Genomic DNA, 18264 nt, shown 5'->3' on the forward strand with positions numbered 1-18264 from the left:
AACCTTACAATGAGCTGAGATTAAAGAATTTATTACAGTTTTACAGATGCAGCAACTGAGATGCAAAGCAGTTAGATGACTTGCCCAAAATATCAAGCTAGTGAGTGGCAGAGCCAGGAATCAGGTCTTCAAAACATAAGACTGATGAACTTTCCATAGCACTGTTTTGTAACTAATGTGCCAAGTACTTTCAAATCTCTTTTATTTTTGAATAGATAGAAGCCCTGATAGGTCTGAAAGACTGCTTTTTATCAAAATAGCCCCAGTATGAGATCCAGGACTCTGGAGTCATTCGTTTCTTTTCTAATTTTATCCTCCTTTGTAGTTTTAGACAGAATTTTAATCTCTTGGGCCTCAGGTTTCTCAAGAGTGAATGAATGAATCTTACCTTGGTCAAAACTAGGGTCTCTTTCAGACTCGCAGTTATATTATTTGAATCATGAAATTTGATGCCAGGTAATGTGTTAAATGATTTCCGTATATTGTCTCCTTGGACCTTGCTTAGGTTCTCATGTACCTGATTACCAAGTAATTTAGTATGAATTCAATCTCATAATGAAGTTAATTTTATTTGATTTTGATAAGCTGTAAAAGAAGTTATAACCATTCACAAAGCTATGCAATCACTCATCCCACTGAAAGGAACCAAGACTCCTTGGAGAAATGGCTAATTCCAGGTCTGGAGCAGGAAATAGAGAAAATGATCCTGAAATATCTTGTCCTGCCAGAACTAAAAAAAAAAAAACTATCAAATATTCAGAGTTAGATGAAAAGAACACAGGAAACAAAATAAAGGGACTCCCACTGGCCAAAGATGGAATCACTTAAACATCAAAAATAAAATATAATAATGACTGCAATTAAGACTCATTTGACAAAAATAAGCTCAAAATGGATTAAAGATCTAAACGTAAGGCCAGAAACTATAAAACTCCTAGAGGAAGACATAGGCAAAACACTCTCCGACATAAATCACAGCAGGATCCTCTATGATCCACCTCCCAGAATATTGGAAATAAAAGCAAAAATAAACAAATGGGACCTAATTAAAATTAAAAGCTTTTGCACAACAAAGGAAACTATAAGCAAGATGAAAAGACAGCCTTCAGAATGGGAGAAAATAATAGCAAATGAAGCAACTGACAAAGAATTAATCCCAAAAATATACAAGCTGCTCATGCAGCTCAAAACCAGAAAAATAAATGACCCAATCAAAAAATGGGCCAAAGAACTAAACAGATATTTCTCCAAAGAAGACATACAGATGGCTAACAAACACATGAAAAGATGCTCAACATCATTCATTATCAGAGAAATGCAAATCAAAACCACAATGAGGTACCATTTCACCCAGTCAGAATGGCTGCTATCCAAAAGTCTACAAACAATAAATGCTGGAGAGGGTGTGGAGAAAAGGGAACCCTCTTACACTGTTGGTGGGAATGTAAACTAGTACAGCCACTATGGAGAACAGTGTGACGATTCCTTAAAAAACTGGAAATAGAACTGCCATATGACCCAGCAATCCCACTACTGGGAAGACACACCGAAGAAACCAGAATTGAAAGAGACATGTGTACCCCAATGTTTACATTAGCCAGGACATGGAAGCAACCTATATGTCCATCAGCAGACGAATGGATAAGAAAGCTGTGGTACATATACAGAATGGAATATTACTCAGCCATTTAAAAAGAATACATTTGAAGCAGTTCTAATGAGGTGGATGAAACTGGAGCCTATTATACAGAGTGAAGTAAGCCAGAAAGAAAAACACCAATACACCAATACACCAACGCATGTATATGGAATTTAGAAAGATGGTAATGATAACCCTGCATGCGAGACAACAAAAGAGACACAAATGTATAGAACAATCTTTTGTACTCTGTGGGAGAAGGCGAGGGTGGAATGGTTTGAGAGAATGGCATTGAAACATGTATATTATCATATGTGAAACAGATCGCCAGTCCACGTTCAATGCATGATACAGGGTGCTCAGGGCTGGTACACTGGGATGACCCAGAGGGATGGGATGGGGAGGGAAGTGGGAGGGGAGTTCAGGATGGGGAACACACGTACACCCGTGGCAGATCCATGTCAATGTATGGCAAAACCAATACAATATTGTAAAGTAACTAGCCTCCAAAAAATAAATAAATAAATAATTTAAAAAAAAAAAAAAAAGACTCCTTTGAAGGGAAAAAAAAAAAAAAACTCCTTGAATGTTTTTTAAAAACCTGTGAGTTAATGATGCTCAAAAAGAGAAAACAATAAGAAATATTAGTTACCAATTACTGCATAATAAACTACCCCCAAATTTAGAGTCAAACAGCAAATATTATCTCACACAGTTTCTACAGGTCAGGAACCTGAGAGCAGCTTGAAGATTGGTTCTGGTTCTGTCTTAAGGTTGCAGCCGATTTGTTGACCCAGGTTGCAGTCATCTGAAGGCTTGGCAGAGAGCTGACAGTTCCACTTCTAAACTCACTCATATGGCTGTGGGCAGAAAGCTTTAGTTCCTCCCCACCTGGGTCTCTCCTTAATGTATGGCAGCTGGCTTTCCCCAGTGTGAGTGATCTGAGACTATGGGAGGAAAAGAGAGACCAAATGGACACCACAGTTTCTTTTATTACCTAATATTAGAAGTAACATCGGAGAACGTAATGGCAACCCACTCCAGTACTCTTGCCTGGAAAACCCCATGAACGGAAGAGCCTGGTAGGCTGCAGTCCATGGGGTCGCTAGGAGTCGGACACGACTGAGCGACTTCACTTTCACCTTTCACTTTCACACCTTAGAGAAGGAAATGGCAACCCACTCCAGTATTCTTGCCTGGAGAAGCCCAGGGACAGAGGAGCCTAGTGGGCTGCCGTCTATGGGGTCGCACAGAGTCGTTCACGACTGAAGCGACTTAGCAGCAGCAGCAGCAGAAGTAACATAATATCATTTCTGCCATACTCAATCGGTCACACAAACCAATTGGTATAATATGGGAAGAAGCTACACAAAAGTATGAATACTGGAAGGCAGTGCTCATTGATGATTATTTTGAAGAATAGTTAATGTGTAATAACAGCAGCCATGGCACCTAGGGCACGGCTGTTTACCCTGAAAATTGGCAGTTAAATAGAAAGGTAAACATTTATTTTGTCTTTTCTGTTAGAACTCACATTTCAGAATAACCAAACAACCGTGAATTGATAGGTTAAAGAGATAAAATCCTTCTTTTAAAAGGAATTCCAAATCATAAATATGAAAAAAAAAAAAAACTGAATTAGAAAATCCCGGTTTTGCAATAAAATACTTGATTCAGGCAAAGATCATCAGTGGATGAAACCACCAGATGAAAGGTTGATGAACTTTACCTGGAAGGATCCAACTATTGGAAAGATCCAATCGATGTCAGCCTCACAGAGAGTGAAATTATCTGACTTTATATGCCTCCTAATGTAAAGCAAACGGAAGTAGGTAGCACCACGTAAAAATAATGCTTACCCATAAAGGTAAACCAAACTAAACCTTTAGAGCTAACATCTAGTTAACAAATACAAGGCTAGAGAAACAGATTAAATGGGGATGGACTTAGACCAAGCCAGCATGTGGAATATTCAGGACAAATGACCAAATGTGTACGATAGGGGAGAAAGTGAAAGATGGAGGAACTATTCTAGATCTAAGTATAAAAAGAGTTAAGACAAATAACCAAATAAAGTACATAGACTTTAGATCTTGATTCAAAAAAGCAGCATATTTTATCTATTTGGGAAATTCAAATATGGACTCAGTATTAGATGGTACCCGGGAGTTATTTTAATTTTGATAGGTGGGATAATGACATTGTGGTTCTATTTTAACAGATGCATTCTGAAGAAAGTAAAACAAGAAATAACACATTTGGGCTGCGGTTGCGGAGGGTTTCTAGGGAACTCCTCAACCAGCGAGTTGATGATTTCCTAGAAAGTCACCGGAAATGATTATTGAAGGACTAGGAAGTGGAGCTAGAATAGGTTCCTTTATTTTGTCATTTCTAGAGGAGAATATCGGCAGGAAGGTCTGTGTCGCCAGCCAACATGGGATGGGACTGTAGCTGACGGGCTCCCAAGCTGCCACTGGGGTCTCCAAACCCACCGAGGGGCGGCTGGAAGGAGGCCGACACCGCCACCTGCTTCACTTAAATCATAGTATTAATACACCTCCTCCCAGGGGCCCGGAACGGCGGGCGGGGGTGGGGCGGGGCTTTGGGGCCAGGTTCCCCAGGATCTGGAGTCCGCCGCGGGCTTTTGCCCCACCAGGGCTTTTTCCTCCGCCTCCCCCGCGCTCTTCTTGCTCTCAGCGGCCCCTTACTTTTTTTTTTTTTCCTCATTTATTTTCCTCCGCAGCATCCATTCGTGCGTTCTTTCATTTGGCCAATTTCTAGCTGAGCGACTGCTGGTGCAGGCACTGTTTTAAACGTTGGGAATAGGTCAGTGAACAAAATAGACAAAAAGTCCGTGCTCTCAAAAGCCTAGGAGCTTACATTATAGGGAAAGGAAGACCTACAATAAACAATGGAAAGTATATAATTAACTTATGCACCTTGTTGGAAAGTGCTGTATAGGTGAAAGCAAGGCATGTCGGGATTGGAAGGAGGGGGTAGGCTGTAATTTTAAATAGGGCACCTAGAGTAGGTTTCCTAGGGAGGATTACATGCAAGCAAACAGTTGAAGGAGGCAAGATTATTCATCTTGAGGATAGCTTGAGGTAGAGGGAACAGCCAGTGCAAAGTCCCTAAAATGGAACCGTGCCTAAAAAGGAAGAGAAAGATCTGTGGGACTGAAGGGGGTTGAATGGGGGGGAGAATAGTAGGAGAGGTAATAGCAACCCTGTAGACTTATATGCCACTGTAAGGACTTTAGCTTTTATTTTGAATGAACAGAGGCGATGCAATGAGATTCTTTAGGGCCTTATATGCTACTCCTTATTTTGAGTAAGATAGACGCTTAAAAGCAGAGAGCTGAAATAATCCAACTAAGTTTTAAATAGCCCACTTTATTGTATTGAGAAAAGACAAATAGAAGACAAAAGACAAGGACAGAAGCAGGAGACCAGTTTGATGGCTAACACAATACAGGTCAAGGCAGGCAATGGTGGCTTGGGCCAAGATGGTGGCAGGAGAAGTTGTGTTCTGGATTTCTGGATATATTATCATCTTCAATTTGTTCCTCTTCTCCCTCATCTCTCATAGATACTCCAGATTCTCAGTGATTCCTTCTTTTCACTTTGGTCACATCCCTCTATTCTCTCTTCCCTTCATCAAATATACAGGAAAACAAGGTATGGGATCACCTCTAGCTTATTACTGCTGATAAACCCCACATCTAGGGCAGTATTGATACATCAAACCAAAAAGCAGCTGCCCTGTGGGTCAAGAGCAGTCTTTTGACTGGTATCACCAAGGCTATATCCCTGAAGGGAGGCTGATATCCACTGGAGCCACTTCAAAACTGGTTATCTGGGCAAAGCCAGGATTGACTTTAGGAGCTGGATCCAACCAGCAGAGAAGAAACTGGGACAGTGTTAGAAGACTGGAAAAGAAAAGAAAGAAAGAAGACTGGAAAAGAAGACATGCAGCAGGTAAAAAGAGGAGAATCTGCAGTATATCACAAGGAGAAAGAAGTGAGTCCAGGAAAGGAGGAAAGCATTGGAAGTGTGGTGAGGTTGGATTGACTGTGAGGAAGTTTTCTCCTTCAAAATACTTTTTCTGGATTACCTGGTGATGTTTTTAAGTTATAGAATAATTGGATGCCATTTCTGTTTTTCATAAGGTATATCAGAGACTGAGCCCATGTTTTTCTCACCCTTTTTGGTAGTTTGGAGAGTTGACTTCCATGAATAGAACTTTATAGTTGGTTGCATAACCAACCAATATGCAGCTTCCCATAAATTTTCTGTCCCTCCATAACTTCTCCAAATGTTTTCTATTCCTTGCAATAGATCGTGATATCAGATGAGAGTCCAGGATCACCAAACCAGCTTTGCATCCCTGATAGCATGTTCCTACAGGAAAGAGGTAATGTACACAGGGTATTGTGGCAGGAGTTATGGCAGCTAAAACTGGGGCAGGGACACAGACTAGGTGAGAGATGCTTCCTGGGGCCTGGAAATTTGCTCATTATTGAGTATTTATAGAAAAATCTATTATTTCTATACTAGGCTTCGCCTGGTATTGACAGGAACTAAATTATTCAGTTTCTGCCCTCATCGTAAATCAAATTTGGAAAAAAATAAAAATTCATAAGAAAAGATTCTTCAAAGCAGTTTATGGAAGATAGTGAATGTATTCATCCACTTATTATATGTTCAACTCAATATATATATGACAAGTAGCTTACATATGTGTATATAAACATTTGCACATGTTAAACTTGTATAATTTGGTAACGTCTCCCCAACCACAGTTTTACCAACATGTAAATTTTGATTGTATGTCATTTTATTTCTGTACATCTGTTAACCCTGAGATTTTTACATTTTAGTATAACTGAGAAATAGAAGATAAAGCCATGGCAAAAGAAGGAGCAAAGGTTTTGTTGTGAAACTCTGGGAAAAATAAAGAAGGGGAAATGTGGGACTGGGCTTTAGATATGCGCTTCGGTGGCATATATGAAGAGAAAAGTGGATAAGATTTGTATGCTGTGCTAAGTCTCTTCAGTCGTGTCTGACTCTGTGCAACCTTATGAACTGTAGCCCACCGCGCTCCTCTGTCCATTGGATTCTCCAGGCAAGAATACTGGAGTGGATTGCCAGTCCCTTCTCTAGGGGATCTTCCCCATCCAGGGATGGAACCAGCATCTCTTACGCCTAACCAGCATTGGCAGGCGGGTTCTTTACCGCCTTGTATAGACAGAGGCTGTTAGACAGAGGCTATTAGACAGAGGACTAGGCACCTGGACACCCCTAAAATAGGCTTTTAGGATGATACATATTACGTGCAAAGAAAAAAAAAGGTAAAATGAATTTCTAAGCATATTATTGGAACTTCCAGAAGAGAAATCTTGAAATTTCTACTGTAAAGTAATCATAAAGGAAAACTTAATACTATAGAACATATTTATCACAAATTTAAGAGGTAGAAAATAATAGATATTGCTTAACATGGTTGTTAATTTTATTTCATTTTTTTAAAGTTTAAAAATATATATAACTTTATGGTTCATATCCTACCTGAGTATTCCAGTCCTTTTTCTCAAAAGATATTGAATTATCTTCCTATAAGTGATTTTTAGAGCCATAAAGTTTACAATTACTTAGCATAATATGTAAATGAGTTAATCTCATCCTGGATAATATCTGTACATTGCTTTAACTAATAGTTTTGTCATGGGCTGAATGTTTCTATCCCCTCAAAATTCATATGTTGATGCCCTAACCCCCACCCCAGTGTTATGATATTTAGGGGTGAGGCTTTGGGAAGTAATCAGTTTTAGATGAAGTCATGAAGTTGGGACCCCAATGATGAGATGAGTGTCCTTAGAAAAGGAAGAGACTCTCACCCATGTGTGAATTCCCCCAAGTTCATTTTTAACTGATCTTTCAAATTCAGAAACTAAGAAATAAAGTTTAAGAATCACTACAGTGAAGAGAATTCCCTCGCACTCCAGTCGTTAGGACTGCTGCTGTTGCCTAAGTTCAACCACTGATGGAAGAACTAAGATGTCACAAGCCGAAATGCACAGTTCAGTTCAGTTCAGTCTCAATCTGTCCGACTATTTGTGACCCCATGGATTGCAGCATGCCAGACTTCCCTGTCCATCACCAACTCCTGGGGAAAAAAATCACTACAATGGTTACCAGGGGCTGAGGAGAAGGAAAAATAGAGTTGTTGTTTTGTTGTTTAATGGGTATAGAGTTTCAGTTTTGCAAGATGAAAAAGTTCTAGAGATCTGTTATGATTTTCAGTTCAGTTCAGTCACTCAGTCGTATCCAACTGAACTGCAGCACACCAGGCCTCCCTGTCCATTACCAACTCCCGGAGTCCCCCAAACCCATGTCCAATGTGTCAGTGATGCCATCCAGCCATCTCATCCTCTGTTGTCCCCTTCTCCTCCTGCCCTCAATCTTTCCCAGCATCAGGGTCTTTTCAAATGAGTCAGCTCTCTGCATCAGGTGGCCAAAGTATTGGAGTTTCAACTTCAACATCAGTCCCTCCAATGAACACCCAGGACTGATCTCCTTTAGGAGGGACTGGTTGGATCTCCTTGCAGTCCAAGGGACTCTCAAGAGTCTTCTCCAACACCACACTTCAAAAGCATCAATTCTTCTGCACCCAGCTTTCTTTACAGTCCAACTCTCACTTCCATACATGACCACTGGAAAAACTATAGCCTTGACTAGATGGACTTTAGTTGGCAAAGTAATGTCTCTGCTTTTTAATATGCTGTCTAGGTTGGTCATAACTTTCCTTCCAAGGACCAAGCGTCTTTTAATTTCATGGCTGCAATCACCATCTGCAGTGATTTTGCAGCCCGAAAAAATAAAGTCTGACACTGTTTCCACTGTTTCCCCATCTATTTGTCATGAAGTGATGGGACCAGATGCCATGATCTTAGTTTTCTGAATGTTGAGCTTTAAGCCAACTTTTTCACTCTCCTCTTTCACCTTCATCAAGAGGCTTTGTAGTTCCTCTTCACTTTCCGCCATAAGGGTGGTGTCATCTGCATATCTGAGGTTATTGATATTTCTCCCGGCAATCTTGATTCCAGCTTGTGCTTCTTCCAGTCCACCGTTTCTCATGATGTACTCTGCATATAAGTTAAATAAACAGGATGACAATATACAGCCTTGACGTACTCCTTTTCCTATTTGGAACCAGTCTGTTGTTCCATGTCCAGTTCTAACTGTTGCTTCCTGACCTGCATACAGGTTTCTCAAGAGGCAGGTCAGGTGGTCTGGTATTCCCATCTCTTTCAGAATTTTCCACAGTTTATTGTGATCCACACAGTCAAAGGCTTTGGCATAGTCAATAAAGCAGAAATAGATGTTTTTCTGGAACTCTCTTGCTTTTTCCACGATGCAGCGGATGTTGGCAATTTGATCTCTGGTTCTTCTGCCTTCTCTAAAACCAGCTTGAACATCTGGAAGTTTGCGGTTCGTGTATTGCTGAAGCCTGGTTTGGAGAATTTTGAGCATTACTTTACTAGCGTGTGAGATGAGTGCAATTGTATGGTAGTTTGAGCATTCTTATGATTTTAGTGTGGTACATTTGTTACAAGCGATGAGCCAATATTGACACATAATTATTAACTAAACTCTAAACTCCCTAGTTTGTATTGGAGAAGGAATTGGCAACCCACTCCAGTATTCTTGCCTGGAGAATCCCAGGGACTGAGGCTGCCATCTATGAGGTTGCACAGAGTCAGACATGACTGAAGCGACTTAGCAGCAGCAGCAGCAGCAGCAGTTTATATTAGGATTCATGCTTTGTGCTATACAGTTATATGGGTTTCTACAAATGAATAATACTGTATATCTGCTATTAAAGTAGCATGCAGACTATTTTGATGCCCTAAAAATTCTGTTCCACATATTCATCCTCTGCCCCCCATTGTGAATATTTTAACACTATTGAAATACTTAGAAATAGTTAAAATGGTAAATTTCCTTTTATATTTTTTACCACATTTAAAAACAGTGTTTAACGTAAGGAACACTTAGGAAAAAAAGCCACTACAAAGTAACAAAACTTTTGTAATTTATGAAGAAGATATGGTAAAAATCCAAATGGGATGCATATGGAGGAGAGTTTGAGTTAAATAAGAGTATGCTTTGTCAAAAATTTAAGATTTAAACATTTTACTGTATATAAATTTTACTTTAAAAATAATGTAAACAAATATTCAACTTTAGTTAATGATATGTGTCATAGTGTTAGGGGTGATGTATGCTTATGTCTTCAACTTACTTTGAAATGCAACAAAAAATAAAATGAATTTATAGATAGTTAGATGGACAGATACGTGATAAAGCAAATATTGCAAAATGTTAATAGTAGAATGTCAGTGGTGAGTATATGGATGTTCCCTATATAGTTCTTTCAACTTTTCTGTATATTTGAAAATGTTCATTATAAAATGGTGATTGAAAAAAAAAATTGGGAGGTTAAAGTTTATTGATATTATAAGGAAAGAACTGTTATGGAACATTTCAGAACAAAGCGTGTATCTGCTGTGAGCTCTGTGCCTGCCAGGTGGTTGGTTTCCCAACCAACCAACTTTCTGAGACAAAGAGTTATAAAGTAACAGACTTTCAGAGGAGATAGTGGGGAAACTGTGTGGAATCCACAATGATTGAACACAGACCTGTTTTGATCAAAAGCTAAGGGTGACATAGACCAAAGAAGAACCTTCTTGGCATATTTCTGAAGAAAAAAGCCAATTTTTTCCTAAATCGAGGTTTTGGTGAAATTGAAGTGAGAGTTTTGGGGTCCTGAGGCCAAGGGATGAACCTAGAGTCTTACCAATAAGTGACTTCGGACCAGAAAGGAATGGTCTTAAACTGGGGAGTATGTTGATAACTGTAAAGAAAGATAAACCACCATAAACACTGAAGCTACAGAAAAGCCACGTTGGCCTGCAAGGAATAAAACAGGGCCCCATTAACCCGTAATGTGAAACTGTACTTTTTTCCCAATCCATATGGATCATACTTGGTCATTTGTACACTCTGAAAAAGTTTCTTCTGCATTTTAAAAAGTGGTGTGTGTTATACTATACTGGAAGGGCAGTTGGGGGCGGGGAGCAGAATTGCTTAATACTAGGGAATTAACAGGAAAAAGACTCAGAATCAAAGCGGGGAAGTGATTTTCTCTAATAACAAGAGAAAAAATGTTTCTAGTGAACTAAGTGGAGGTAGACCAACTAGTAAGTTACATAAGGAAGTAAGCTTTGGACCTATCCCTTTTTATTTATATTTATTTATATTTCCTTTAAAAAAATACTTATTTGGCTGCATTGGGTCTTAATTGTGGATGCGGGGTCTTTCAGCTGGTAGTTGCAGTGTCCAGGGTTCGTTGCTCTGTGGCAAGTGGGATCTTAGATCCCTGACCAAGGATCGAATTTGTGTCCGAACCACCAGGGAAGTCCCTCTGTGGATATTTCTGATGCATACCTCTCCTTTTTTCCCCTCCACCTCCACCCCAAGTCTTTCTGGACAAAATTACTGCAACATTCAAATACAGGAAGCCAAGCTATCATATTAAGCTGGTAGTCAGTGATTTGGGCCTCTTAGGTCTTCTAGGATTAAGGGAGACAGAGTAAAGGATTTAGTAGGTGAGAGAAAAGAAGACTGCACTTACAGTTGGCTTGGCTGCTAGCCAGGTCATGATACCTCACACTGGAAACTGAGACTAGAGGAATATCAGAGAAAGAGGATAGTGTAATGCAGTCAACTTACCCCCTAGATCAGAACTTCATAAGCTTCTAGGTTGAGGCAGGAGAGGATGAAAGTAGGCTTCATTAACACTGTGCTGAATTGACTCTAGGCTTATTTCCCTTCTCTCAGCTCTACCATTTCCTCAGTGCCCTGCCTTAGCCAGAGATGGAAGCCAAGGAAACCTGCCAGGAGCAAAACATACAGTGATGAGCCAGCCTCAAGTGAGCTAAGGCCCCTTCCTTCCTTCCTGAAAATATATCACTGTCTCCTAAATGTGGCCTTGTCCTCACTCCCAAGTCCAGGTGCTCCCTCTCATAAGGGGTGCTTTTTTGGATGACAGACCATTTGTGGATTGTTTGTTTGTTATTTTTTGCTACTGAAAGCCTATGCTCCTTTTCACCTTGTCCCCAGATAAACACCGAACAGTAACAGCCTTTCACTTCTGTAAACCTTCTCCCTACAAATTCTTTTCTTCTGCCTCTGTTTCCTGAGGGAACTATGAAATTTCCTCCCACAAAAGCAGGAACATGTTGTTTCAGGAGTCAGTGACATTTGAGGATGTAGCTGTGAACTTCAGTCATGAGGAGTGGCAGTGTCTGACCCACGCTCAAAGACACCTCTATAAAGATGTGATGTTGGAAAATTATGGGAACATGGTGTCACTTGGTAAGAACGTTCCCTGCACTTGGCTTAGTACTTTCTCCCTTCCTTTTTCTTTTCATTGCTTTGTTGATGAGTATGGGGTCTCATATTGAAAATCAGAGCCCTTGTTCTTTATCATCAGCATCTTCCTCCCAAATTAGTTTTGAGTTGTCCCTGTTTACATAGCAAGATGTAACTTAGTTGCTGTTTTCTGATTCTCTGAAATGAAACTCTCTCTGAATAGAACAGAAATGCTTAGCTTCTGTTCTCCCTAGATTCTTGCCTCCTTAAGCCTCTCATTTTCTATTAAATGCTCTGTATCCATCACCTAGTCATGAACTCCTTCCTAGTGGCTGAAAGCAGATTAGCCTTCCTCTACAAACTCCCATTCTCCTAAAAAGAACAGGGAAAATATAACCAACCAACAGTTTTCCAGAAACTCTTTCTTTGCCTTTGTGAGTATTGACTTCTGAGAAAGTCCTTCAACCTGTTTCATTTACAGGTTACCAGACCCCTGAATAAACCCTTTTCTCTGCCCAAATAAACATTTCTTTCCTATTTTCATATGCAAACAGAGGGATCAAGGTAAATGTTAGGACAGTTCTTTGTTGCTATACACACTTATTCCTTCTTCCTCTGTACAACCAGGATTTTCATTTTCTAAACCACCTTTGATCTCCCGTCTGGAGCAAGGGGCAGAGCCCTATGTTCAGGATCGACAGGACTGGGAGTTCCTGAGCTGCTCCTATCCAGGTGAGTGCTAGAGAAGCTGTCTGTCCCCTTGTGTGTTCCACGTGACAAAATGATTATAGAATGTTCTTAGTGGTGGGCCATCCATCCTCAAGGGCCCAGAGGGAATCTATTTAGGAAATCTTAAAGGCAGAGAAAACATACTATTTGGGTAATTATTCTGTCATTATCTAATTGGCTCTTTGCAACATATCTAATAGAATTTTTTCGATTTCTTGCAAAAAGGCTCTGACAATTTATCTGCCCTCTGTGTATCATTTACTGCAATGCTCAGAGAACATTGCTTTTCTGCCTCTGCATTTCAGGGGGTTTTGTTAGTTTGTTTTTTCTGGACCTTCCCTCTTTCAGAGCCCTGAGCCTTTGACCCTTGTCTTTTTCTATTCTCTCTTGTTGTGAAGCTGGATGCCTGCCACACTGACAGTGCTAACCTTTACCTCTTTCCTGGGCAGCAGTCTCATGTTTCTAACTCCTGATTTTTATTTGAATATTGCATTGTCATCTAGGAAGCAGCATATCTAAAGACAAACTCATCTCTCCCTCCAAGGCTGTCTCTTCATTAAGCTCTCCCTATTTCTATATCTGGTTCTACCTCTTTCTTACTTTTCTTTCCATTCCCTGAACCTCTTATGTAGTGAGTCATGAAATATTACCAGCTCTTCATTTAAACTATTTTCTACATTTATCATTCAAAAAAAATTGTCCTTTGCTGACACGGCAACTCCAGCTTCCCTATCCAAATACCTACTCTTCTGTCCTACCTTCCATCTAAAAAGCATAATTGGGCAACTGTTATGTGCCAGCTATTACATAAGGTTCTACAGATAGACAGTCAGATAAGATATGGGCCCTGACTTCCAGAAGCTTGTTTTCTAGTGGGGAAGGCAGATAGGTAAAGAAGTAATTTGGCAAAACTAATACAATTATGTAAAGTTTAAAAATAAAATAAAATTTAAAAAATAAATAAAAGTATCTTTATGGAAAATTAAAAAAAAAAGAAGTAATTATACAGTCCAGTATAATGGGAGTTACTGAGATATATAAATAAGGATAAGCACCTGATATACATAAACAGAGAGGAAAAACACCTAAATCTGACCTGGGGACCAAAAGACTGCAGGAGGAATGACAACTGAACTAAGTTATGTGGAATAAGTGAGGTCATTTCGTTGAAGGAGGGGAGAGTCCTTCTAGGCAGAGGGGAATAAGAATGTGAACTGTGAATAGTTCAGTATGACCAGAGCAAAGGACTTGTAGTAGCCAGTGGAGACACTACAGGAGCAGTGGACAGGGGCAAGATCATGACTGAATGAGTTTTTGGTAATCTACAGACCTTGAACTTTATTCTTATACTAACAGGTAAGATGATTAAGTACTTATTTCAGTGTTGCAGGTGCTTTACATACATTGACTCATTTCATTATCATGGGTAACCTAGACCCCATTTTGCTGATAAAAACAATGGGTCACAGAGAGAAGTTACATCATCCTCCCAAGTTGGCACAGTTGTTAGGTGTCAGAACTAGGACAGTGAGCTGGGGCTCTTGACTGTACATTTTACTTCCTGTCTGGTTAACTATGGAGCACCATTGAAGTGTTTTAAGCTAAAAAGTGATGTGATTAGATTTGATTTTTAGAAGGAATAATCTAGAAGCAGTGTACAAGATGGATTAGAGAGGAAGCAGACTAAAGGACTTTTGAGGGGTATTGAAGTTAGCTAGTGAGAATGCACTAGAAATAGAAATGAAGAAGGGATAGAGTTAGGAGATAATAAAAGATAGATTTGGACTCTGGTTGCCAATAGTAAAAATTAACTCAAGCTAGCTTAAGCAAGAGAAAACAAATTTACTTATTATTCAGGGTGTCAAAGAACTTAAGAGCAAGTATACAGGAGGCTTAAGAAGGGCTGGAATGCCATCAGGCCCTGCTCTCCAGCTGTCTTCTCTGCTACTCTGTGGGTCTGCTCCATTCTTCTTTCTTGGCAGATCGATCTCTGCTTGTCAGTCCCAGTGACAGAGCTTTCCATCCCCTATACAGCACCCATATCCCAACACCACTCAAATTTAAGTGCTAAAGATCCAGCCGTCTTCAGAGCCGGGCCTTACCTGCTTTCACATCATGATTCCAGAGTTCATGAGGAGAGAATCTGGTCTGGTTTGGATCAGGTCTTCCCCAGATCTAACCTGTCCTACCCAAGTGGGCAGAGGTACACCACAGAAATATGGCTCTCCAAGGTCCACTGTCAGGAACAAAGCAGACATATCCTTACAAAGGGGGCTGCACTGGCACTTGAGCGCCACCTCTGCAGCTCACTTCACCTGTAACATTTGTAAAATGTTAGTGAGTATTAGAATGAGTTGAAAATGATTTCCAGTTTCCTGTTTAGGGGCTTAAGTGTATGAAGTTAGAGTTTGCGAAACTAGGAGATTCTAGAACATGGATAGACTTTGGAAGGATTTATGTCAGGTTTACTCAGTTTTGAATATCTTCGTACTTTTCAGTGTTTCAGCCTCCTTTGACCTTTGCCATAATGTTAGCAATTCTTCAAGCGTGAGAAAGTCATTTACTCTTCCAACAACTTACCATTGCTTCCCCTGTCCAACTCACTTATCTCCTTTCCTCTATCTGACAATTTTATTTTCTTGTTTAAGTATCAGCTGCCAAGACATGGCCTGAGAGTGAGAAGGCAAGATCAGAACAGGAGGTTTTTGAAAATGGAGAAGTATGCTGGGTGAAATTTAAAAGTCTCCTAAAAGTTGTTTCCCAGGATCCAGAGGTTGGAGAAGTTTGTGTACAAGATGTCAAATTAGAGAATCAATGGGAAATGCCTGTGAGAGAGAAATGGAGAGAAGAGAAAGAAAGCTGTGATAAAGTGACTTTCAGGAAAGGAAAGAACCAGAAGGGACTTATAAAACACTTCAGTCCAAACTCAGAATGTATTCTGTATGGAGTTCTTACAGAAAAGAAACAGCATGAATGTACCCGATGTGGCAAAAACTTCAGTTGGCATTCTGACTTAATTCTCCATGAGCGAATTCACTCTGGCGAGAAACCCTATGTGTGTAATGAGTGTGGGAAAGCATTCAAGACCAAAAATCAACTTTCCATGCACCAGATAATCCACACAGGGGAGAAACCCTTTAACTGTACCCAGTGTGGGAAGGCCTTCAGTAGTAGATCCGCTCTTTGCCGACATAAAAAAACCCACAGTGGGGAGAAGCCACACCCGTGCAGTGACTGTGGGAAGGCCTTCAAGACCAGGTACTGTCTCAGGATGCATCAGATCATCCACACAGGAGAGAAGCCTTACGAATGCAGTGACTGTGGGAAGGCCTTTCAGTTTAAGCATTCCCTCATCATCCACAGCAGGAGCCACACTGGGGAGAAACCCTATGCATGTGAGGAGTGCGGGAAGGCTTTCAGCGGGAGTTCAGACCTCATCAAACACACAAGAGTCCACACTGGGGAGCGACCTTATGAGTGCAATGAGTGTGGGAGGGCCTTCAGCTGGAGCTCAGACCTAAGCAAACACAGAAGACTCCACACTCAGGAGAAACATTGTGAGTGCCCTCAGTGTGGAAAAGCCTTCAGCAACGAAGCAGAGCTCACCAAACATAGAAGAATCCACACCAAAGAGAAGCCTTATAAGTGTAAGGAGTGTGGGAAAACCTTTCATCATAACTGTAAATGCCGGGCTCATGAACGAGGACACACTGGGGAGAAGCCCCATCGATGTGGGGATTGCGGGAAAACTTTCCAAGATCAACACTGCCTTACCATCCATCAAAGAATCCACACCGGAGAGAAACCTTATAAATGTTCAGACTGTGGTCGAGCTTTCAGTGGGAAATCAAACTTGACCAATCATCAAAGAATCCACACCGGAGAGAAACCTTACAGGTGTGAGGTGTGTGGAAAGGTCTTTCATCAGAGCTCAGTCCTGAGACAGCATGAAAGAATCCACACGGGTGAGAAGCCATTTACCTGCCATGAGTGTGGCACGTCTTTCCGTCAGAGTTCGGCCCTGATTGGACACAAGCGAGTTCATACTGGAGAGAAACCTTATATATGTGAGGAGTGTGGAAAAGCTTTCAGAGTGAGCTCAAATCTTACTAGACATAAGAAAAGAAAACATAGAGTGTGGGAAACCCACAAACGTGGAGAGAGTGGGAAATCTCTCCAGTAACTGGTTCTCAGACCTTTTCATTCATCAATATTTTGACCACCAACACCTGAGAGTACTGATTCTGGTGTTTACACTTTATCATTTCTTCTTCTACTTCTTATACTGATCACTCTTGTCTCCTGTGTTGGTTCTTCCTGGTTCCCTGACCCCTCTAATTGTGAGATCTCTCAAGCCTTTGTCCTTGACCTTCCCATTCAGTGTTTCTTTGGTGAGCACATTCACTTCCAAGATTTTGTCTATCAATAATAGTACTGCAATACTACATACTAGTGCCCTACACATGCCAGGCACTATTCTTTACAGTTTTAAATAATTTAATCATACAACGTCCCTGTGGGATGAGGAAATTGAGGCATTAAAAAAATTAAGAAACCTGTCACGGATCCTGTAACTGGTAAATTCTAAACAAATGCCTGCTGAATGCTCAGACTTCTCTGAGCAATTTCTATAATCCTGTACCACATTTCTTGAATGTGAGGCTATACCTCAGTTTAGCACAGAACATTTTTTTGATTAATAAACATTGATCACTTTTAGTAAGTTTTTTATTTTTTTATTTTTTTGGCCACAGTTCTCAGTTCCCTGACTAAGAACCAACCCTGTGCCCCTTAAGTGGAAGTAAGGAGTCTTAACAACTAGACCACCAGGGAAGTTCCAGCAAATTTTAAATTAAAGCTTAAATGGTACTCTTCTATATAGATTCAGAATTTCTGAGATTCAGCAGAGGAAGGAAGACAAGGCAAAGGCAGATTTTTTAAATTACAAATAAATAGAAATCAAGTGTGAGCTTTCCAGGTGTTGCAGTGGTAAAGAATCCACCTGCCAATGTAGGAGATGCAAGAGATGCAGGTTCAGTTCCTGGGTCAGGGAGATCCCCTGGAGCACTACATGGCAACCCACTCCAATATTCTTGCTTGGAAAATACCATTGACAGAGGAGCCTGGTAAACTACAGTCTATGGGGTTGCAAAGAGTTGGATGTGACTGAGTACACACTGAGAAGTCAAGAGTACACAGCTCAAGTGGAAGTTTACATATGGAAGAGCATGAAGCCTGTCCCACTTTGTTATAAATGTACTAAAAGGTCTTCAAGGTGTTGATTTCTTAAATATTTGTTTTATCTATCTGCATGACATATGAAATGCTCTTTCACAAGGATTAATAAATGTATATCTTTTCAAGTCTTTCAGTGTCTCTTAACATCTATCCTTTCTCTTTCAAATGTTACAGATTCTTACTGCAGACAGAATTAAATATACACATGCAATAAGGCTAAGG

General features: G+C 40.3%; 1 protein-coding gene across 2 annotated transcripts; it reads left to right on the top strand.

The window, feature by feature from the left end:
• The first annotated feature begins 3999 nt into the window (after positions 1-3999).
• ZNF311 (zinc finger protein 311) lies at positions 4000-18170 on the top strand. 2 transcript variants are annotated; one of them, XM_027524664.1, is made up of 7 exons: positions 4000-4054; positions 5308-5658; positions 5977-6052; positions 11542-11633; positions 11952-12078; positions 12703-12807; positions 15453-18170. In XM_027524664.1, the coding sequence occupies exons 2-7, from the start codon at positions 5608-5610 to the stop codon at positions 16985-16987; spliced, it is 1986 nt and encodes a 661-aa protein (XP_027380465.1). In that variant the 5' UTR covers positions 4000-4054; positions 5308-5607; the 3' UTR covers positions 16988-18170. The 2 variants fall into 2 exon arrangements, with proteins under 2 accessions (XP_027380465.1, XP_027380466.1); XM_027524665.1 differs by lacking the exon at positions 4000-4054 and having other exon boundaries at positions 4061-5616.
• Positions 18171-18264: the final 94 nt, after the last annotated feature.

This window comes from Bos indicus x Bos taurus, chromosome 23 (genome assembly GCF_003369695.1).
Source record: "Bos indicus x Bos taurus breed Angus x Brahman F1 hybrid chromosome 23, Bos_hybrid_MaternalHap_v2.0, whole genome shotgun sequence".
In the NCBI taxonomy this organism is placed as follows: Eukaryota; Metazoa; Chordata; class Mammalia; order Artiodactyla; family Bovidae; genus Bos; species Bos indicus x Bos taurus.